The sequence below is a fragment of the Rhamphochromis sp. 'chilingali' genome, assembly GCF_963969265.1.
Source record: "Rhamphochromis sp. 'chilingali' genome assembly, chromosome: 5".
Classification (NCBI taxonomy): Eukaryota; Metazoa; Chordata; class Actinopteri; order Cichliformes; family Cichlidae; genus Rhamphochromis; species Rhamphochromis sp. 'chilingali'.
Genome location: NC_137932.1, coordinates 6,869,905 through 6,892,382, shown reverse-complemented (window position 1 = coordinate 6,892,382; position 22,478 = coordinate 6,869,905). Strand labels below are relative to the sequence as shown.

The window sequence follows — 22,478 nt, the reverse complement described above, 5'->3', positions numbered from 1 at the left end:
ACTGTCGAGTTGGAAATGGCTTCACTTTCTTAGGATGACAATGATCCGAAACACGCTGTCAATGCAGTAAAAGTGGATAAAAGAACACACAATATAACACTATCGGTCATGGATTGGCCACCTCGGAGCCCAAACCTCAAAATTTGTGAAGCAGTTTGGGATGATCTTGACAGAGAACAGAACAAAAGGAAGCCAACATCCAAAGAACAGCTTTGAATCTCCTTAAAGAAGCCTGGAGAAGGACAAATGTGGTAATACTAAATCTTGACTTTCAAGCCCATTAGATTTGTCCAGTTTGCCTTATATACACTATTTCCACAAATGTCTACACATGCTTCAATACATCAGAGCACCTGTTTCCCATTTTCTTTGCAAAATATCAAGAAATAATAGCTGCTACTTTATAGAGTACAATGTAGCCCAGATACCCACGTGACTGGGTTTAACTCATCAGAAGAAGAAAGTGGAGAAATAACATGGGTATGCATTTTGCCTTGTGGTACATTCATTATGTAATAAGAGGACAGCAAAAACATTGTCACCACTCTATACTGAGTTTAAATTAATTGGCATCAAAGGTGAGAAACAGCAGCTGATTCTCTTAATGAGACTTTCATAATGAATGCTTAAACCAGACCTGCACAAAGCACGCAGCACTCACATGGATCTGCATCCTTCAGAGTCTAATTAAAGAGAAGGATACAGAGCAGTTTCTTCAAATCTCTCCTTTCATATTAGCAGATACGCCGTGTGAGAGGCAGGCGCAGAAAGAGGGGAGAGAAAAAAAGAATCATCCCAAGCGCCACATAATGAACACAAACAACCTAACACGGGCATGTAATCATGTTACTGGAGCGCGGCCCCCGCTGCCATACAGTGATGAAAACTTTGTTTAGAGAAGTAATTTGTCTTGAAGCGGGGATGTAATCGTCTTATCTCTTCTGTTTGTCTCTCTCTTCCTCGTCTTTCTGTCGCTCTGCCCCTCTCCTCCTCATGCAGCTTGTGTTCATCCTGACGTAGAAAAACAAAATGCTGCATAAATAAACACCTGCTGCGCATTGAGCTGCTAACATCAATGCCACAGACGTGCCAGTTACTCTGTTATATTGAGCACAAATTGACAGTGCGGGTGCAGTGAATTTGTGGTGGTAACATATCTGCACAATGTCACATAACACACTTAGCAACTCCTGTAACCAGCATTCACTGTCAGTTTAGGACCACAAAACATTTAGCCCTCCAACGCTCCAGAGGTTTGTGTGGTTTTTAAAATGCTTGAAACATCTGTGTAGAGTACACCCAGCACAGACACACGCACACACAGGCAGGTATAGCCAACTTCCACGTTTATTGATATATTTGTATTTTGACAGCTGACTCAGTCGCACCGTCTGACAGCTCGAGCCCAGCTGATCTCCCTTGGCCGCTCCTCCTCGTCTCACTATAAACACAGCGGAGGAGACCATCATTAGTCCATAAACAATATCAGCTGTTCTTACCAGCCTCGCGGCGCCGCCCCGTTGAGCCTTCCGCTCCACTCCTCCCCTGCAGCTGCGCCCGGGGCCACGCCTCCGCCACACACCCCCACCGCCCGTTCGAGGCCGGGGAGCCGTCCGGCCGAGCCAACTCCCCCCCCCCGCGAGCGAGAGAGGAAATCGGCCACTGCCATCTGCGCCCCCGGCCTATGGATCACCTTGAACTTAAAGGGCTGCAACGCCAGATACCACCGGGTGATCCGGGCGTTGGCATCCTTCATGCGGTGGAGCCACTGCAGCGGGGCGTGGTCCGAACAGAGGGTGAATGAGCGTCCCAGGAGGTAATAGCGCAGGGAGCCGACCGCCCACCGGATGGCCAGGCACTCCTTCTCCACGGTGCTGTACCGGCGCTCGCGCTCTGCCAGCTTCCGGCTGATGTATAGGACAGGGCGGTCGGCCCCCCTTACCTGCTGGGACAAAACGGCTCCCAGCCCTCTGTCCGAGGCGTCAGTCTGCAGAACAAAAGGGAGGGAAAAGTTAGGAGTGTGAAGCAGCGGCTCCCCACAGAGAGCCTTTTTCGCCTGCACAAACGCCGCCTGGCACGGCCCCGTCCACTGGACCAGATCCGGGGCACCCTTTCGAGTGAGATCGGTCAGGGGGCTGGTTAGCTGCGCAAACCCCGGCACAAAGCGACGATAGTAACCCGCCAACCCCAAGAACCGTCTCACCTCCTTTTTCGTCCTGGGGCGCGGGCAGGATGCGATAGCCGCCGTCTTCTCCACCTGTGGACGCACCTGCCCGCCCCCCAGGTGGTACCCCAGATACTGCACCTCCCTCCGTCCAACCGCGCACTTCTTCGGATTGGCCGTGAGCCCCGCCCCCCTCAGGGACTCCAGGACCGCGGCCACCCGCAGCACATGCTCCGCCCAGGTGTCGCTGTGGATGATCACGTCATCCAGGTAGGCGGCAGCATACGCTGCGTGCGGACGCAGTACCCGGTCCATGAGACGCTGGAAAGTGGCCGGGGCCCCGAACAGGCCGAACGGAAGTGTCACGAACTGGTACAAACCGTACGGAGTGGAGAAGGCCGTTTTCTCCCTGGCCTCGGCAGACAAGGGAATCTGCCAATAGCCCTTGGTTAAGTCCAGTGTCGTGAAAAAGCGGGCCGTGCCTAACCGGTCCAGGAGCTCGTCGACCCGAGGCATGGGGTAGGCATCAAAGCGTGACACTTCGTTCACCCTGCGATAGTCGACACAGAACCGTATAGACCCATCCTTCTTCGCCACCAGAACGATGGGGCTACACCAGGCGCTGTGCGACTCTTCTATTACTCCCATCCTCAGCATTTCCGCCAATTCCCTCTGCACGATTTTTCGCTTGTGCTCCGGGAGCCTGTAGGGCCGTGAACGCACCGTCACGCCAGGCTGCGTCACGAAATGGTGCTCGATGAGGGACGTCCGGCCGGGCAGGGGGGAGAACACGTCCGCAAAACGCTGTTGCAACGCGACAACATCCGCTCTCTGGGCCTGTGTGAGATGGTCATCACAAGGGAGGGAGGCGGGAATGATAGAATTTGGCACCTCCGGCCCCAACTCATCTCTCTCCTTCACCAAGCTCACCAGAGAAGCGGTTTCAACCTCTCGCCACAGTTTGAGGAGATTGAGGTGATAAATCTGCGTGGCTCCTCCCCTGTCCGACCGAGCGACCTCATAGTCCACGTCCCCGACTCGCCGTGTGACCACAAAGGGTCCTTGCCACTTGGCGAGCAACTTCGAGCTGGAGGTAGGGAGTAACACAAGCACTTTATCTCCCGGTGAAAATTGCCTGAGCCTAGCCCCTCTGTCATACAGGCGTTGCTGACGCTGCTGAGCCTGGAGCAAATTCTCCCGTGACAACCTCCCCAAAGTGTGGAGTTTTGCTCTCAGGTCCAACACGTACTGAATCTCATTTTTGGCGGGGCTCGGACCGTCCTCCCAGCTTTCTTTAATCAGGTCGAGCACCCCACGTGGCCTCCTGCCGAACAGCAGTTCAAAGGGGGAAAATCCCGTGGAGGCCTGGGGCACCTCCCGCACTGCGAATAACAGAGGGTCTAGCCAGTGATCCCAATTGCGTTCATCCTCGTTAATGAACTTCCGAATCATGGACTTTAAAGTCTTATTCAGCCGCTCTACCAGCCCATCAGTCTGAGGGTGGTAGACGCTGGTCCGAATAGATTTAATGCCCAGTAATTCGTACAGTTCCCGCAGTGTACGAGACATAAACGACGTGCCCTGGTCAGTCAGTATCTCTTTCGGGATTCCGACTCGGGAGATGACCTGAAACAGTGCCTGCGCCACACTCTTTGCAGAGATGGTGCGCAGCGGAACTGCTTCCGGGTACCGCGTTGCGTAATCCACCAGGACTAACACAAAGCGGTAGCCGCGTGCACTCCGGTGAAACGGCCCGATGAGGTCCATGCCGATGCGCTCAAACGGGACCTCAATGAGGGGGAGAGGGCGCAGCGGCGCCTTCGGTATGGCCGGCTGGTTAACAAGTTGGCAGTCCGGGCAGGACGCGCACCAGCGGCGCACATCCGCTCGGATGCCCGGCCAATAAAATCGGGCCGTTATTCGCTCCAGAGTTTTCTCATAGCCCATATGCCCTGCCATGGGGTTATAGTGGGCCGCCTGGAAAAGCGTTTCCCGGCGGCCCTGCGGCACCAACAACTGGGTGTGTGTTTCCTCTGTCTGAGTGTCACGACTCACTCGATATAATCGGTCGTTTAATACGACGAAACGCGGGTAGGTCTGCGCGGCCTCAGGGCGCACCACGTGACCATCAATAGCCATCACTTGGTCAAAGGCTGAGCGTAGGGTGCCGTCACGAGACTGCTCCAGTGGGAAATCGCCCATGGGGGACACTTCCGGGGCCGGCGGGACGTCCCGTGAGGGACCCGCCAGCTCCTCCCCCCCGGAGTCGGTGTCGGACGACCCCGCGTCACCGCTGAATGCCGCGCACACGCTACACCCCGCTTCCGGTCGTGATCGCACCCCCGCGTACTGCCCCAGTAGCTGATGAAACCCCGGCCAATTGGTACCCAGAATCAGGGGGTGCGACAGGCGCGGGCTAACCGCCGCCGTTACTCTATGCGTTTTGCCCTTATACTTTAATAACAGCGGCACAATGGGATACCTGTGAACGTCACCATGCACACACCTCACCTCCACCCATTCTGCCTCCAGCAATGCCCCGGGGCGAACCAAGCTTTGGTGTACGAGGGTCTGCGTGCAGCCCGTGTCCACCAACGCCTGGCGTATACCCCCTCGAGTCCTTACCGGAATACTGTATGTCCCTCCTGGACCGGGGGAGGGTGCTGGGGCGCCAGCAACACGAAACACCTGCCCCACTTCCATAAGCGGACAATCCCTCCTCAGGTGCCCCGGCTGCCCGCACTTCCAGCACTCCGGCCCCGGCGTCTGTGCTGCTCTCCGTGGCTCGGGGGCGGCTCCACTTGGCTCGGCTGCCCTGGACGGCACCAACGCCGCGAAAGGGTTAGTGGGGCTCAGCGCCGGCAGCCGCTCTGCCTGCCCTGGTGCCGGCACACGGCGTCTCGGGGCCGGCACTGGGGCCTGTTTGTTCGGCCTCCGTCCGGCGTCCCCAGGTTCCCCTGCTCCAGCGGCAAGGTGGTCTTCCGCTAGCGTCACCGCTACCTCCAGGCTTGCGGGCCGGTGGCACCGGACCCATCTCGCCGTCTCCGCTGGCAATCCCTCCGTGAACTGTTCCAGCACCACCTTGTCCACCAGCTTCGTCTCGCCCTCCGATGTTCCCGGTTGCAGCCAGCGAACCGCCGCGTCGCGCAGCTGCCGGGCCCAGGCGAATGGTCGGTCTGTTGTGGCCAGCCGACAGGCCCGGAACCGCCGGCGATGGTCTTCGGCGGTGAGCCCCAGCCTGTCCACCACCGCCCGGCTCACGTCCGGGAAGCTGCACCTCGACGCCGGAGGCAGACTCAGGGCCGCTGTTTGTGCCTCCCCAGACAGCAGGGGGAGCAGCCGCGGAGCCCACTCCTCCCGCGGCCATTGGCAAGCCTCCGCCGTGGCCCGGAAGGTCTCCAAAAAAACTTGTGGGTCGTCCCCGTCCCCCATCCGGGGCACCGACACCGACAGCGGCAAGGGCTTCGGCGTGGCAGCGGCCCCGACCAGCCGTTCCAGAACTTGCGTCTGTCGGTCCGTCTGCTCCCGCAGCGCGGCCAGGTGGGCACGCTGGTCGGCCGCCTGATCCCGGCTCATCGTCGCCATCTCCGCCAGCATCTGCGCCAAGAATTGCAGAGGCTGGGCGGGTGGCGTGGCCTGTGGGTCGGACATTTCCCCCACCGGCACTCTTCCTGGGTTTCGGCACCACTTGTAGAGTACACCCAGCACAAGGCAGGTATAGCCAACTTCCACGTTTATTGATATATTTGTATTTTGACAGCTGACTCAGTCGCACCGTCTGACAGCTCGAGCCCAGCTGATCTCCCTTGGCCGCTCCTCCTCGTCTCACTATAAACACAGCGGAGGAGACCATCATTAGTCCATAAACAATATCAGCTGTTCTTACCAGCCTCGCGGCGCCGCCCCGTTGAGCCTTCCGCTCCACTCCTCCCCTGCAGCTGCGCCCGGGGCCACGCCTCCGCCACAATCTGTTTTAATGCTAATTGTCATTTAATATCAGATTATTTGTTTCTGTTAAACGTTGCTTTAAAACCTTGGACGCCTCTTAGGAAAACTACCCTAACTTCGCTGAAGTCACAGAAGAAACGTTTTTGGTAAACTACAGTCGGTAAGTAAGTTAGAACTGAGCGTTAACTAGGTAATGGTTTTGTCATCACTTAATATTTATGGATACACTTATATGTACATCTTATTATATTATTATTTAACAAAACTCCCTCTTCTTCAGCCATATTTTTGATTGTTATTTCAATGCATTCTACGGTGGCCCTGAGAGGTCAAACACACTGCAACTTAAGAAAACACAAGCAGATAATAAAAGATAAAATAAATATATAAAATATGAATAGAACACAACTGGAATAGAAAAAAAATGCTTCACAAAAAAACAATAAAAACACCCTACAAAATACAGCAGAAGTGTTTTTGTGGAGACAATAATGTTACAGAGCAGCTGCAGAAGTGACAAGCTAACAGTAAACGGCTAATAGCAAACACGTATCTACAGTATTATATGCGTCGTGTGATTAAAACAACAAACATTATCCACATCTTTTTCTCCCTCACAACACCGATGAATCCTTCACTTTGTTTAAGTGTGTCATCATTCTAATGTTTCCATTTCTATCATTCTGCAGCTGGTCCGTCACGTTATTGCTTCCCCCAAAAACACTTCTGTTGAGTTTTGTAGGCGTTCTCAGCATTTTTCTATTTTCCTGTGTTTCCTTAAGTTGCAGTGCATTTGAACTCATGTTTCGAGCTTGTCATGGTCACTTTACACTTAAAAGAAGCAATTTGTTGCACATCTATATTAAATAGTAGCACAATAGTGCTATTTACATTTACTTTTAGCCAGAGTTTGGAGAGAATGGCTGAAGAACTGTTTATCTTCTCTTGAATATAATACACTTAAATACTTTTTGCTTTGTGGTGCTTGTACTCAAAATGAATGAGTTGCCCTAACTTAGTCACCTTAAACGAGCTGTACTTAGTTATTCAAAGGCAGCGAGTTTGCATAATTTGTTCAAGTTCTGGAAACTAATCGCGTTTTATACTGTAGTGCCCCAAAAAACATAACTCATCAGCATATGTCTCACTGAAATTATGCTCCACTTACGGTATTCTTAAAATAAATAAATAAAAAAACATGAAATTGAAATTGAAATTATTTGACATGTTATTCATGCCATGCTGGAATGAATCACTAGATTTCTCACTATTGTAATGCCTTCTTACAATCCAGAAAGCCTAGCTAGGACTCACACATATATTGTAATTTGCTAATAAATAACAAATGATTGTCATGTACACTGCAAAACACAATGGTTACACTGAGCAATGAAAGTCTGTGTAAGTACTCTTCACGAATTAACAGACAAAGCTTACATTAAATTTATATAAATAAATAACAGACATTAAAAAATACATTAAATAAATTAAATAAAGAATTGAATCAAAATATAAAGTGTGTTAGTTCAGCACTATTACAATGATACGACTTTGAGAATGCATTTTTATATAAAATTATATTATATTGTGTGCAAATTTGCCAATGCACAGGCCAATATTGTTCAGTAATCAGTCGGGGATTCAGTAACTTTACACTGAATGGGTTTTGCAGTGATGCTTTAAATTTTTTAAACATTCTTGCAAGTATTTCAATGCCCAGACCCCCTTCAAACTCAAGTTTCCATCTCCTTCCTTCTCCTCTTTCCCTCTGCTCCCAGCTATCTTCACCAATGAGCAGTCAGACCAGCATCAGGGAGGTGGCCTCTCCATCTCGGCCCAATCAGAGGACATTTCTGGATGATGTCATATTAACGTTCACCTCACCAATGGCCTGGCTGATGGTCGTGGCCCTTATCATCACGTGGTCAGCAGTGGCTATCGTTTTGTTTGATCTGCTCGATTATAAAACTCTGGCAGGTAACGGCTGTTTACTTTTCTTCTTAAAAATCCCGAACTTAATTCAGCATTTTATTCTCATAATTTTATTATTTAACTGTTTATTATTATATTTTATTATTAACTGTTATCATGATGTGTTTGTAATGTTTTATAATGCCTAATGACGCTTTCCTTCCACTCATCAATCACCCATTTTCCACATTTCACACTTCCATATTTCATCCGAGCATTTTCCAACAAGACTTCAGACATTTTTGAAGCAAACTTCAAAAGTGGACATCATTTTCACCGAGTCAAACTATGGGACACACACCATCTCCTTGTTGCTTTCACCACATGTGCCTCGACATGTGTGTGTTTTGCTTTAATGCCAGTTCTGTTCAGAGTAACGCGAGGTGTGTTTCCCATCTTCTTGACACATACTGGTTTAGCGAATGCATTTTCTCCTGTTCACATACTCAGTTAAACTTTAACATTAATTAGTCTACCTTTTTCTTAGCTTATTTATCAGGGCAGTAGCTCCTCATTTCCTCCTAAATATCACTCATACGGCCGTAGAATGGATCGAAAGGGTGCGTTCTGGTGTTAACATGCATACTAATAATGGAGTCACAGGGGTTGATTGCAGCATTGAGCCGTACAAAGTAAAATGATTCATTTAATAACCTGCTTAATGTGGACATCAGTGGAATCCTGTGCAGCGGCTGTTGCCACATTACACAAACGGGGAGCAGCTTTGTTTTCTCATATATTTTTTTTAATCCCTTTATCTCCATTTCATGACTTAATTGTCTCGAGTAATCACATTTTGTTAGCTTTGATCCGGCTTTAATTGCTTCATTGTCATGAGATAACAGGAAATGAATTTCCCTGAGATCACAACCACACTGCTGATTGAAGTGAATGCAACAGTGAAGATCTCTGCTTAAGCATTTTCAGTTCTGCTTAAGGCTTGCAAATCTGTAGAAAGCTGTTAATTTATATATTAGGGGAAACGTCCATTGCAGTAAATCACAATAATATAGCACGGAGACACGGCGGTGCAGAGCTGAACATTACACTGCTTTCACTTTGAATTCATTCTCAAAAAGGCAAAAACAAATTCCAGCCGCACTTTAAACTCATTTCTAAAATTCACTGTTTCCTACGTTATATCTTTAGTGTTTATTCCTGGAAAAAGAAACAAATTGTCTAACTGAGAAACTGCCATTTTCAGAGAGGATTATTTGGTGAATTTTCTTGACTCAGATCAGCAACTTCCTGCAGCAGCAGCAGCTGATTGCTTGGCAACTGGTTGTGTCAAAAATAACCTCAGCACAAGACAACAAATTCTCGTTTTACGCTTCTGTTTTAGCACATCAAAGTTTAACACGTTAAAGTGTTATTTTAAGTAATTACTGGCAAGTAGAGCTGTCTTTAAGCTAAGCTAAAGATGTCGCTTCTTAATTATTGGATATAAATGTCAGGATAAGACTTTAGAGTCTGACCCAGATTGTATTTTAGGGTTTGCCCTCATTTCAGATTATTAAGGCTGATGTTTTAAAAATGTTTTCATGCACATATTAATGCACATTGTCATAATGAAATAATAAAAATAAACAAAAAATTTGTAATATTAGCGTATCTCACATACATGGATGCCAGTATCTTTAGCTGGCCGGTATCAGCAGAAATTATCGACCAGCTGAATTCTTAGTTGAGCTTCACAATCTTCTCATCCAGTTCCCAGGCAGGAGTCTGTAAAAGTGTATTTCCTACTGTCCAAGTTGATTAAATACTCAGAACTCAGTTAGGGTGAATCCACTGGTATGCATGTTAACATTGTCAGTGTAAACTTGTAATTAGCATTTAATCCATAACAGGTTTGATATTTATCTTGAAATGAACACTGTTTCAGTCACACCTTTAGTCTAAATGAATGTGTTTATTTTCCACTGATAGCATCATTGTATCCAGTACACTTTGTGTCTGCTTCTTCTGAAACAGTGTTAGTTTCAATAATGAAACTATTGTCTTTTAATTGTGTGGAAGGGAGCTGGGTTGCAGTTTCACCCTATACATTTTTAATATCTCATTCATCTTGGTCTTATGCTTTAGTTCATCTACCCGGTCATGTGAACAGTCTGCTCATATTTGTCCCAGCTGGGCATTCGACACATGCAACACAAACTGTACGCAGTCCTGTGGGGTTGTCGCTGGAGGTACCGCCACATGTTTGATTTGGCAGAATTTTACACTGGATGTTCTTTGTGACAAAGCCCTGAGGGGGATTTGTGTCTCAAACCAGTGACCGTTCATTGCCAAACAAATGCGTTAACCACTACATCTCATGATTAAATAACTTGTAGAACCATCTTTAGCTCGAATCCCTTGAGGTAAATTTTTTCTAAAAAACTTCATCAGCATCTCACATCAATTAATTAATGATTATAGCATTTCTTTATGCACAAGTCTCTTAAGATCCCATCGAAGCATTTCAGTCAGGTTGGGGTCTGGATTTTGACCGGGCCATTGCAACACCTTGATTCTTTTCTTTTATCAGCCTTTGTGCTGTGTTTGGGATCATTGCCCTGTTGTTTGACCCAGTCTCAGCTAAGCTCTATCTGTCTGACTGATGTCTCCACATCCACTCCGGAATACTTTGGTATACAGAGGACCCATGGTCCATGCAGTGAACGTAAGGTGCCCAGGTCCTGTGACTAAAAAAACAAACCCAAATTTTTACTGATGAGGTGTTTGGTTTGGGCCAAACATCTCTGCCTTGGTCTTGTGTGTCCAAAGAACATTTTTCCAGATCTTTTGTGGTTTGTTCAGAAACAACTTTGTAAACCTGAGCCATGCTGCTTTGTTCTTCTTAAAGAGAAGAGGTTTTCTCCTGGAAGTCTTTCAAAATAAGCCATACTTTTTCAGTCTTTTTCTAATTGTAGTGCTACGAACTTCAATATTTAGCATGCTAACTGAGGCCTGTAAAGTCTGAGATGTAGCTCTTTGGTTTGTTGCCGTTTCTCTGAACACGATCAGACCTTTGGGGTTAATTTGCTGAAATGTCCCCTCCTGGGAAGGGTGGCAGCTGTCTTGAATGTTTTCCACTTTGAAGCCTCTTTTGCACCGCAGAATACTGAATTTCAAATTGTTTGGAAATGGCCTTATAACCCTTTACCAACTGATGGGCAACAACTGCCTCTGTAAGATCCCTGCTGTTGTCTTTCCTCCTTGGCAATGTGTTAACACACTTGAATGCTCCAGACCGGCAAACTGTCAAAACTTCTGCTTTTATCAAAGTGAAAACACTTGCTGATGATAAATTAATGAAGTGCAATGAAGCACCTGGCTGTGGAAGAAAAATGCGAAAAAAGGCTGTAGGTAGAGTAAACGTCCCCTAAATAAATAAAAAGAATTGATTTGGTTTTCTTTATTTTTTCTTTTTATACCTACTGGTACATTCTTTTGCTCTTTTTTTTAAGTTTTTTGAAGCCATAAAAGAATAATAACTAACACTCGGCAAACTTAAATAAGCCAAGTATAACTGAAAGTTAAATATCAAACTGCAACTGAGCTTCCCTTTCTTTCCGTGTACAACAGCGACATAGTGACCCTTCTATCTATTCTACTCTCCCACCGGTTGCTACTACACATCACCCTCACTATCCTACAGTGTAAGGATAGGCCTGCCTCACACATCCAACACACTCATCTCTAACTCCTCTCCTCACTTTTCCCCTTTCTTTACCCCACTCCACTCCACCCCGCCCCTCCAATTCCCCTCCATGCTCATGCTGTCAATCACCTGCCATCCCATCCAAAGACTACACCTCATACTGTGACGACCCCGTGTGTTTACCTCCTGGTAAAACCAACAACAAAAACACTGTTTGACTGCTCCGCTTGCTTTCAGAGTGTTGACTGCAGTTGTTCAGAGTCAAATCTGGATAGATGTGATTTTTGCTCAGCATGTTTTTCTTTAGTTCGGAGGCTTTGACTTTCACCTTTAACGGGTAAATCGACACTAAATCTCAATTTTTTAAGAGGCTAATAAGCTATAATAGCTTTTTACATTCTGGATTTCCCAAATCTCACTTGCAGAACAAATGAACCTCCATCTAAAACGATGTACATTTTCACCCACATTAATGAATCCACTGATCCCAGTGGTCAGATTGGGATGATTGCCCTTACATGCCTCTTAAAATGTATTTGAAACAAGTCTTAAAGACTAAAGCACCTAAAGACTCCAGACAGTCAGTCTGTTTGGAGAACAAACGGTTATTTTACTCGCTCTTTAAGCTTAAGGCACACAGTGTCGATTTGCCCTGATGTCAAGCCTTTGTTCATTTACTTTAGATTCACTGGAATTCAGTCTTGTTCTGTTCTGTCACCAAGCGCAAAGAGTCTGCATTTATCAAGGCCCACGGATGGGTGGCAAATTAAAGGAAATGAAGGACAGAAAGGTATTTGGCTGTCACAAGCGTCCAGAATAGACTCAGTGCTCCTTGACATCATTCCTGCACTTTACTAAAACGCTGCTCCTCCAAAATCCATTTCATCATTTGGTGTTTTCATTTGGCAATTGTGGAGAGCACTGTCCCTGGCCTTGAACCTCCCAAATGGTTTGAGAAGTGCTGACTGAAGTCCACTGTTTTAATTAAAGCATTAAGTGACCCAGTGTTCGCTTTCAGTTTCTCCAATCATTTGCACAGCTTTTATTTTTCTTTAGTTTGTTACCCATCAGCGTGTCCTCGTTCTTTCCTAGTGTTGTGCATAAAGACCAGCATGTGTACTGCATGCTTGTCTGGACTTTCTGAGTGATGATTAATGTGGTGCATGATTCCATGACTGCTAACGTCATAATTCAGGATCATTTTAACGTAGAACAATAACAGAGTCCTTCAATGAGAGTTTACTTGTTTATGAAAGTTACCCATCTTTATATAAGTCAAGGAAACCTTTTGCCGAGGGGCTAGACCGGAGAACCGTAGTACACAGGGATTCTCTAGACGCTCAATGTAGGATGTACATGATAGTTTTTCCCTTTCATCCTTTCAGTTTTTGAAGCAAACATTTCCAAGGTGAAAAATGACAAAATGCTGGGCTCAATTTAACACAAGGCATTTCTTCCATCACAACGTTTCAGCAAAGAACAGCGTGTGTAAATGAAACAGCTACATTTTAAGGGTTATCAAAGAAGAAATACAGTTGTAGAGTTTTTTGTTTTTTGCATTTCAGATCATCAAACAAATTTAAATATTAGACAAAGATAACACAAGTAAAGACAACATGCAGTTTGCAAATTAAAGTGTTTATAATCAAGGGAGGAAAAATCCAAACCTACACGTAGCCCTGTGTGAAAAAGTAATTGTCCATGTTGCTAAATCATGAATTAACTGTGATTAACTGAACTTATTGGAAAGCTAAATTTCATTTAAATAGAAGCTTTCTGACAAAGTGAGGCTAAAATATCTCAAAAAGCAACGCATCAAGCAACAATTTGGAAGGTTTGAGTCCCAATACAACTGCTATAAAATATTACAGCAGCGGTCAAACATGGTGGTTGTAGCGTGATGGTCTGGTGGCTTTGCTTCTACGGTACCTGGATGATTTGCCATATTGATGGAAACATGAATTCTACTCTCAACCAAACTCCTGATGGAAATATCCGGCCACAAGTTCCTGCTCCGGAGTTCATGCACACTCAGGACAATGATCCGAAACACAGCAGCAAGTCCTCCTCTGAATGGCTCAAAAAAAACAAAATGAAGGTTGTGGAGTGGCCTGGTCAAAGTCTGGGTTCAAATCTGATCGAGCTGCAGACATAAATACCTTGTCCCCAAACCTTCCAGTCTGGCTCAAATTAAACAATTCTGGAAAGAATGGTGGGCCAGATTCATCCACAGCGATGTGAAAGACTTATAGCCAGTTATTGCAAACGCTTAATTGCAGTTCTTGCTGCCAAGGGTGGCACAACTAGTTATTAGGTTTAGGGGGCAATTACTTTTGAAAAACCTTGGAAAACTTTTTCCCCCTGAAATTAAAAACTGCATTTTAGATTTACTCAGTTTATCCTTGTCTAATATTAAAATTTACTTGATTATATGAAACAAGTCTGACAAAAAAAAAGGAAGTAAATAAATCAATAAATCAGGAACAGGACAAATCATCTTTCATAGCACTGTATGTAAAAATACGCAAACTCAGTCTCTTGTGAGCGATGAATAAAAACCCTTTGAGCATTTAAGACTTAAATGTATAAAACCATTTGGTGTCTATCTGACTTTGGTAATAGTGCTGCAGATAATGCGGGTTAGGGTAGAGTGAAAAAGTTGAGGAACTGAAATGAAGTCTTCCTCTTGGCAGCTCCATCTTCAACATCTCTTGCCCAATATATCCACCATCCCTCCTCTGCACATGTCCAAATAATCTCAGCCAAGCCTCTCTAACTTTGTCTCCAAACCACTCAACCTGAGCTGTCCCTCTGATGTATTCATTTCTAATCCTGTCCATCCTGGTACTCCCAGACATTGTGGATATAAAGGATACAAAGGATGTTGAAGATGGAGCTTCCAGGCAGGAGGAAAAAAAGAAGACCTCAGAGCAGATTGATGGACATAGCGAAGGAGGACATGCAGAGAGTTGGTGTGACAGAGGAAGACTCTAGGGACAGGGTGAGATAGAGGTAGATGATCTGCTGTGGAGGCCCCTAAAGGAAGCAGCCAAAAGAATAATAATAATAGGAAGATACTTTCACATATAGGATTTTGCTGCTCTCAGGTTCAGTAGTGATATTGTGTAAAGTTTCAAATACATCCCAAACACTTACAACTCTACTTTAGGCCACAATATTTACAACACTCTGACCAAAGTCAGTTGGCTTTGATAAATGTATAAAACCATTTGGTGTCTAAGTCTTAAAAATGAAAGGTCATAAAAGCTGAAAGGGTTTTTACTCATTGCTCACAGAGTTAAAGTGATCGCTCACTCTGTATGTTTTGACGTGAAAGAAAGAAAAAGTTTTGTTTTAGTCTTTTGCACAGGTGAGTCGGCATTATGAGAAATACCTTGACTGTTTTGATATCTGCTTTAGGAGTGGAGAGGATGATGTTGCTGATGTGAGTATCGCACCAGAGCAATCTAGAAAAACTGCACGAAAAATATGGGATAACATACGGAATTAGAAAGACAGAGACCCCCACACTCTCAGGGACATACTCTATAACAAAGGCAATTCAGAAGAAAGTAAAAAACAAAAATAACAAAAGCAGGAATGGAAAAATGCAGAGATGCGTGAGAAATGCAAAAGCAAAAGGTGTCACGTCTCAGCTGTGTGTTAGGCAGGGAAGGACCCAAAATGCAGGACTTGGCAGACAAAAGTATAAATGAAAACAGCTTAATTGCTGAACCCTTGCAAAAAATACAAAATTAACTTATACCAGGAGCTAGTAATCCAACAAACAGAAGTATGCAGGGAAAGATTGAAGAAGGACTCAAACAGGCTGAGGACGATTACGACAAAGAGCAGAATGAGATCAAATATTGACAGGGAACAGTAACAGGTGGGAACAAGACTGAAGCGACCAATGAGACACAGAAAGCAAAACTAAACAGAAAGCACACAAAACGAGAGACTATCAAAATAAAACAGGAAATGACAGACAGACATAGAAGAGGATTACACTAAGCCAAGGGGAGGGAAAGGGGGGGAGTCAACAACAAAAGCAAGGAGGAAACTACAGGTCAGGTGTCGGACATTGGATCCACTTAATCACAGGAATTGTAATATATTTCCATAACCAGAAGACTAAATAATAAAGAATAAAGAACCAGAATACAAAGCCAAAAACTCCCCAAGAATTTCAGAATATTCCAGGTAGGAGGAAGGAAGGAAGGAAGGAATGAAGGAAGGAAGGATAGAAAGAAAAAATAAATATTCTCTTGTATCATTTCTTTTCTCTTATCCAGTTTGTTTTTGTCTCTTCGAACTCTGCGCTTTTCTTCTGAAGTTTTTTTTTTGGGTGTTTTTTGTCAGAGCCCCTTGGGTTCCCGTTTTTAAATCTCTGTTGCACAATTTGTATTTTTCATCTATATTCTTTGTGTTTTATCATTTTGATGTGGCTGCTAAACTGCAGTAAACTAAAAACATAGCAAAAACAAAAGGCACAAGAGAGAAGAAGAGTCAGAAGATAAGCACATGAAAGTGAGAGCGTGAGAGAAAATAGATTTAAAGAGGAGCGAAGTGGAAGAGAGATGTGATTGGAAAAGAAAGAAAGAAAGAAAGAAAGAAAGAAAGAAAGAAAGAAAGAAAGACAAAGAAAGGTGGAGCGGAAGGGAAACTGAGTGACAGAGTGACAGCAATCAAAAGAAGGAGAGGGAGCGTTAGCAAGGGAGAAAGCTGGCCTCCTGTTCCCTGTCTCTCTGGCTCTGTGCCTGCAGTGCCAATCAAAAAAATGTCAGTGCATTAATCAGTTGTTTTATGAGTCTCCATTAGCCTATGCACCTCCTCCGCACTGGGCGAGAAGCAGGCGGAAAGCTTCCTCCACCTGGGAGAGAGAGACTGAAAGAGATCCACGGAGAAAATCCAAACAATCCATTTAGCACTCCAGAGCCAACAGTTATCTAAATGCAGAGTATTGATGAATGTGCTAATTCCAACATGTTCCTCAGAGAGGCAGATGCAAAACACCTGCACTGCAGCGGCAGCATATGATTACAGTTTGTTTTAAGGACTTTTAGCAGCTTAATAACAGGTAATAGTTTCAGGACCAGAGAAACCAAAATAAAAATTAATATCTGGCTGCTTGCAGATATATTCAGGCAGAGCAGCGACAGGTCACACCTTAATCAGCTGATTGCACATGAGATCAGGTCATTTAAAGCTCACGTGTGCAGCTCGGTAAGACAATAAACAGACACAGCAGCAATTACTGGACAGTTTAAGAAAGAGTTAAAGAAGCTGTGACACACAAACAGCCTTTAAAGTAGACAAAAAAAAGTGTTGAAAGGCACAGAGGGGAGGAAGCAGAAAACAATATTCCAGCGTCATGTCTTCATAATGCTTCTCGTGCAGCATTTGATTGCAACCTAATCACTCTCGTGTTCAGTAATCCAACCTAGAAATCACATTACAGTTTCTATTACCGTAACGAGGAAACATTTAGCTGAATGTGTGTTTAACTAATGCATTTGTCGTTAATAGACGGCATGCTTCATTCATTCAACAAAACACCGCCTCTGAATGTAATCCAGAGCACCATTACAATCATTATGGGAATAATAGTTTAGCTGGAAATGCAATTTGTAGGAAACCGGGGGCCCAATTTCCCGTGGAAAAAGGTAATCCTTAAAATGACACAATTGGAGAAAAATACGTATCATTTGGTACCTTGGTGGCCCTCTCGGAGAGGTCGCCCTTTATAAATGTTTTTAGCTGAGGTAAGTCCATTGGTTTCATTGCTAATAATTGTGTGTTGTTGTTAAGCTTGATTGAAATCTCCATTTATTTATTTTTTAATTCAGAGACATCAAATCTTCTTATTGAATTCTTATATTTGATCTTAATAAAAATGCATCCACCATCCCATAATCCCCTTCTGCTTTTACTTCTACTTGACCTGTCCTCTTTGACAACTCCAAACCTTTATCTTAATAGATTTACCATCGCCAAAAAATAAAACAACAAAATATCTTACTGGAAAAACAGTGGCTCAGTTTCCTGACAGATCATACAAATTTAGAAAACTTGACTTCAGCTTTAAAGAACAATTTGACCCAATTTGGAAACACACGGTCGTCGTTCTTATGATACCCGGCGTGCATTTAAAACAATAACATGACAAAATCACCTCCGAGACTCCCACCATTTTTGATACACACAACCCACCTCATCTCCTTCACTGTTTCTTTGATCTTTTATTCATCGGCAAATAAATAAATTAAAAAGGTGTGTGTGTATGCGTGTGCAAAAAAAAAGTAAAAAAAAACAAAACAATGGGCCATGGGCCATGTTCATAGCAGCCTGTGGAGTGAATTTGTGGACGACTCTGGGGGGGCGATTTGACAAGATGAACAAATATAAATCAGTTTTTAAAAAACACTTGTAGAGCAGTTTATGGTTGAGGCAGAGTGTTTAATATTTCAGGTATTTTTGATACTGAGCAGATACCTGGGTTGCAGACTGCAGAGAATACAGTGGATCTACTGTACATTAAATATTGATAATTTTATATAATATATATGACACATTTTTAAAAAAGCAATACTTTTGGCAGAGTGTAGATATAATAGTTATACATAGATATTAATAAAACAAGGGACAGTGTATTAGACCAGTATATATATTTATAGATCATTTATATATTAGTCTGTATAATAATAATAATATTTTCATCACATGAGTATGAATATATATTTTTTATGTCACTAACATTTGTTGCTTATTTGTTTGAAATACAGATCCATCCATTCGCTTCCGCTTATCATTTTCAGGGGCGCTGGAGCCTATCCCAGCTGTCATAGGGCGAGAGGCGGGGCACACCCTGGACAGGTCGCCAGTCTATTGCAGGGCCAACACACAGGGGCCGACAACCATTTGCACTCACATTCACACCTAGTGGCAATTTAGATTATCCAATTAACCTCTCCTCACAAGTTGCATGGAAACGGTTGGAGGAAGCCGGAGTACCCGGAGGGAACCCACGCAAACATGGGGAAAACATGCAAACTCCACACAGAAAGACCGCGGCCTGATGGTGGAATTGAACTCAGGACCTTCTTGCTGTGCGGCAACAGTGTTAACCACCGTGCCACCGTGCTGCAGACCTGAAATACAGATCTGATTTTAATTCATATAAGAAATAATTTACAGTGAAATTCATGCTGTGACGATGTCATTATCTTTCTATTTTTGCCTCTGTATGCCACCACAGTGCACTTTTTTATTTTTTATTTTAGGTCCTTATTTATTGCAGGGATTTATGAACTATTTAGGAATTACAACCACATTTATACACAGAAAAACAGAAGTAATTGGACAACTGACTAAAAAGTGGTCACCTGCTAAAGCCAGTTCTGGTATATTCGGGTATATTCTTAACTCATTCACTGCCAGGGTTTTTGAGCATTTTTACTCATTTTTGAAGGGCCACAGAAAACTGTGTGTTATGATCACATAAACGCTGAACCTACCAAAATGAAGAACAGACTCTCCTCTTCCATCCAAAAAAAAAGCTTGTTTCTACCATTTTCCGTTCTTTAGTAATCAGCTGTAGAAGAGAGGTGGGTTCCACCAAAAATGCCTGTTTTGACCAAAAAAAGGGAGAAAACGAGCTTTTTGTGAAAAATACATTTCAAGCAGTCTGATGTTCACTGACAAGCTGCCCGAGGTTGTATTCTAGCCCCTCCCATTGAAAACGTAATTGACGTCTATAGACGTCAATGGCAGTCAACGTAAGTTTTTCAATTGACGTCTATAGACGTCAATGGCAGTGAATGAGTTATGGCCTGTATTTATATAGCGCTTTACTAGTCCCTAAGGACCCCAAAGCGCTTTACACATCCAGTTATCCACACACACATTCACACACTGTTGATGGGAAGCTACATTGTAGCCACAGCCGCCCTGGGGCGCACTGACAGAGGCGACGGAGTAAAAAATAGACGAAGCTTCCAGCTCTGTAGAATGAAGCCAATGCTAGTCACAGTAAACCTCCACGCTTTTTCAAATCTCCCGGCAGTGATATCTGTAGTTTTCAAAAAAGACTTCTGGTCCTATACAAGTCAAGGACCTACCTGCATTTATATAATAATTCAGTCCTTTTACATTTTTGGTAACTAGTAAAAAACAATTGTGTATTACTGACTTAAAGATTTAAAGATCCAGTATCAGGGTGCTTGTAATGGAAAGATTAGTGAGTCACAACTATTTATATTTGTGCAGATGAGATCAGGGGTGGAAATCCAGGTAAAAATTAATCAGGAATGTTTTAATATTTCTGCAAATTTAATACCGCTGTGGTTTCTTGCTGTGCTCTCATTCCGCATGTGCGCTGCATCATGGAGAAAAAAATGTTTTTTTAATGGAAAGTGTGATTTGTGTTCGGGAGCAGCTTTTTTTCTTTCTCTTTAACATCTTTGCTGCATTAAAGCGGCAAAGCTGTAACTCTAACGCTATATATGGCTGAAAACACGAACTATGCAGTCAGGCGCAGAGACGAAGGCTGCTGATCGTTGTTTTTCTCAGCTCTCGTTGTGGATTATCTTTCTATTGTGCGTGTTCTTCCTTTTCCTCTCAGCATGCGTCCTGTGTGTACTTCATACGATGCAGTTTCGGTTAATGTCGTGCTTGTGTGTCTCCCCTCCTCAGGCCTCCCTCCCCCTGCCGCCATTGCGAAGAGAAGTATGAGGACTAGAGGCAAGCAGAGACTTCTAAGCCAGCATACATCACATATACACCCAAATTCAAAACATAAACCTGTCGCATAGTGTACTATACTATGCTATGCTATGCTAGATACTATACTATATAGCATATTGTATACTATGGTAGAATACTAGCATATGGTTGTGAAAACAAACCAAGGCTTACAGAACTGTGACAAACCCCATCATAGTGTGTGAGCTTGAACAGCTTCATAGGGTAAAGTCTTATATAAGCGTCTGTCATATAAAATCTTACTGTTTGGATGTTAAACATGGCCAAAGTTACAGTTGATGACATCAGTCTAATTATTTGTAATCCCCATGAGCCAAAAGCTCAGGCGAGCTTCACACTGGTCTAAACCCTCTGTGTCACCTTGGTTTTTCAACTCTGGTCTCTACACGATATCAGTGGGAGTGGATATTCGAACACACAGCTCTGACTGTGAGGTCAAAAGTGCTTGAGATGGACAGCCAATCAGAAGAAAGCCCTCTTAAAGGGAGAAGAGCTAAAACAGCTTGTTTCCAAAGTCCAAGATCAGATAACTAAGGATTATTTTTGAACTGTGAAAGCAAAGATACTCTATTAGAGTCCAAATAAATACAGGATAGTAAACAATCACTGGCCACTTTATTAGGTATAACTGTTGAACTGTTTGTTAATGCAAATATCTAATCAGCCAATCACATAGCGGTAATTCCATGCAAATTTAGGCACGTAGACAACCTGGTGAAGTTTAAACTGAACATCTGAACGTGGAAGAAAGCTGATTTTAAGTGACTTTGACTGTGGTACGGTTTTTGGTGCAGACAAATGCTTAGAAAGTGCTTAGTTTCGGTCACTTTCTGAGAGAAAGTTACGTTCCAGCGAAACTTTGATTTGCCGTTCTAGTTTAGATAAAACATTAAAACGAAAGGTTCTGTTGTTTAGTTATATACTATTCATTAGATCTTTATCTCTATTCTGCTTTGCTTTAGGTGGAGTTCGTCCAATAAAATCAAGCTCTGTTGGAGTCTCACCTCAGGAGAGCACTGAGTGGCTGGAAATGATGTGGGCATTTGCAGCCAGTCTGGTAGCTCCTGATGAGGAGGAGGAAGGTATTCATCATCTAACCGAAAGCCTCACATGTAAGAAAACATCACCTGACATTAAATTAACCCTCAGTTGTTTGACCGTTATTAACAATTCATGCGATGCTCATCCTGCCTAACGTTTTATCAAGGGCTTAGCTTTTGCAGTAGCTAACTAAGAGGGTTATGATGAATAGACAAAGTGTGCACACATGCCGCTGAGGGCAATTTAAAACTGCATTTAAAACATTTACCGTAGATTCAAAAATAACTAAAAGTCATTCTGATTCACACTGATGGCAGCAGAAAGATGTGCTACAGTTCAAGGCCAATCAAAAGGCAAACAATCATTCCTTTATGCACCCAGTCTTAAACTGATTGCTGGGTAATGTCAGCCATTTATTTTCATGCATGTAAAGGAAAGTTTGTCGTATGTGTCGCTCACCATCTGGCAATATTTAACTTTGAAAATTTGTTTTTATGAACTCTGTTTCTTGCGTATCAGCTTTCCACTCAGAGGAACTCTGAAGGGCAGGAAGTGGAAAAGGACCAGAGCTGGAGGAGAGAGGACAGAAAGGTTGAGACGGCTGTTACAGTGTTGCACATTAAATCGCAGTAATGTTTTTTCTGTCTGTTGTTGAGCGGTAACTGATGATTTAATTTGATGAATAAAAGATTCCAAATTGAAACCTTTGCGCTTTTTTTTCTGCTTGTAGTTACTGGACTTTTGTGATTTGCTCTAAAATAGGTAGATTGTTTTTTAATCAAATTTTAGGCACATTACATCTTCCCCGTGTTACCATGGAGACATAAAATGACAAAATGTAAGGTAATGAAATGAAACACTCCTGGCTTCCACCTCCACCATTGCAACATCCAAAAAAGGAATTTATTGCTCTTTAACAAAAGACAGTCACCTCTCATGCGTCCA

The 22,478-nt window shown here is 43.8% G+C and overlaps 2 protein-coding genes across 4 annotated transcripts in view; one reads left to right on the top strand and one right to left on the bottom strand.

Annotated features, from left to right (window-relative positions):
* trdn (triadin) overlaps window positions 1-22,225 on the top strand; it is a 28,157-nt gene extending 5,932 nt beyond the window's left edge. The window contains exons 2-7 of one of the 3 annotated variants that reach the window (XM_080883316.1): window positions 6,214-6,272; window positions 7,891-8,089; window positions 11,877-11,918; window positions 20,424-20,471; window positions 21,455-21,604; window positions 22,053-22,225. In XM_080883316.1, coding sequence (XP_080739442.1) covers window positions 7,903-8,089; window positions 11,877-11,918; window positions 20,424-20,471; window positions 21,455-21,604; window positions 22,053-22,075 — 450 coding nt within the window. In that variant the 5' untranslated portion in view covers window positions 6,214-6,272; window positions 7,891-7,902 and the 3' untranslated portion in view covers window positions 22,076-22,225. The remainder of the gene's footprint in view (window positions 1-6,213; window positions 6,273-7,890; window positions 8,090-11,876; window positions 11,919-20,423; window positions 20,472-21,454; window positions 21,605-22,052) is intronic. The other 2 variants (XM_080883315.1, XM_080883317.1) reach the window with 2 other exon arrangements.
* Window positions 1,449-5,867, bottom strand: LOC308397409 (uncharacterized protein). Its single transcript, XM_080883314.1, has 2 exons — window positions 4,790-5,867; window positions 1,449-1,987 (listed from the first exon to the last, which is right to left on the bottom strand). Exons 1-2 carry the CDS (start codon window positions 5,813-5,815, stop codon window positions 1,496-1,498), a joined length of 1,518 nt encoding a protein of 505 aa, XP_080739440.1. The 5' UTR covers window positions 5,816-5,867; the 3' UTR covers window positions 1,449-1,495.
* Window positions 22,226-22,478: the final 253 nt, after the last annotated feature.

Excerpts from the sequence above, each read along its gene's own strand:
- LOC308397409 (XM_080883314.1), bottom strand. The coding sequence starts at position 5,815 with ATGTCCGACCCACAGGCCACGCCACCCGCCCAGCCTCTGCAATTCTTG. Across the intron at positions 1,988-4,789 it reads GAGGGACATACAGTATTCCG|ACTGACGCCTCGGACAGAGG; the intron begins GTAAGGACTCGA and ends TTTGTTCTGCAG.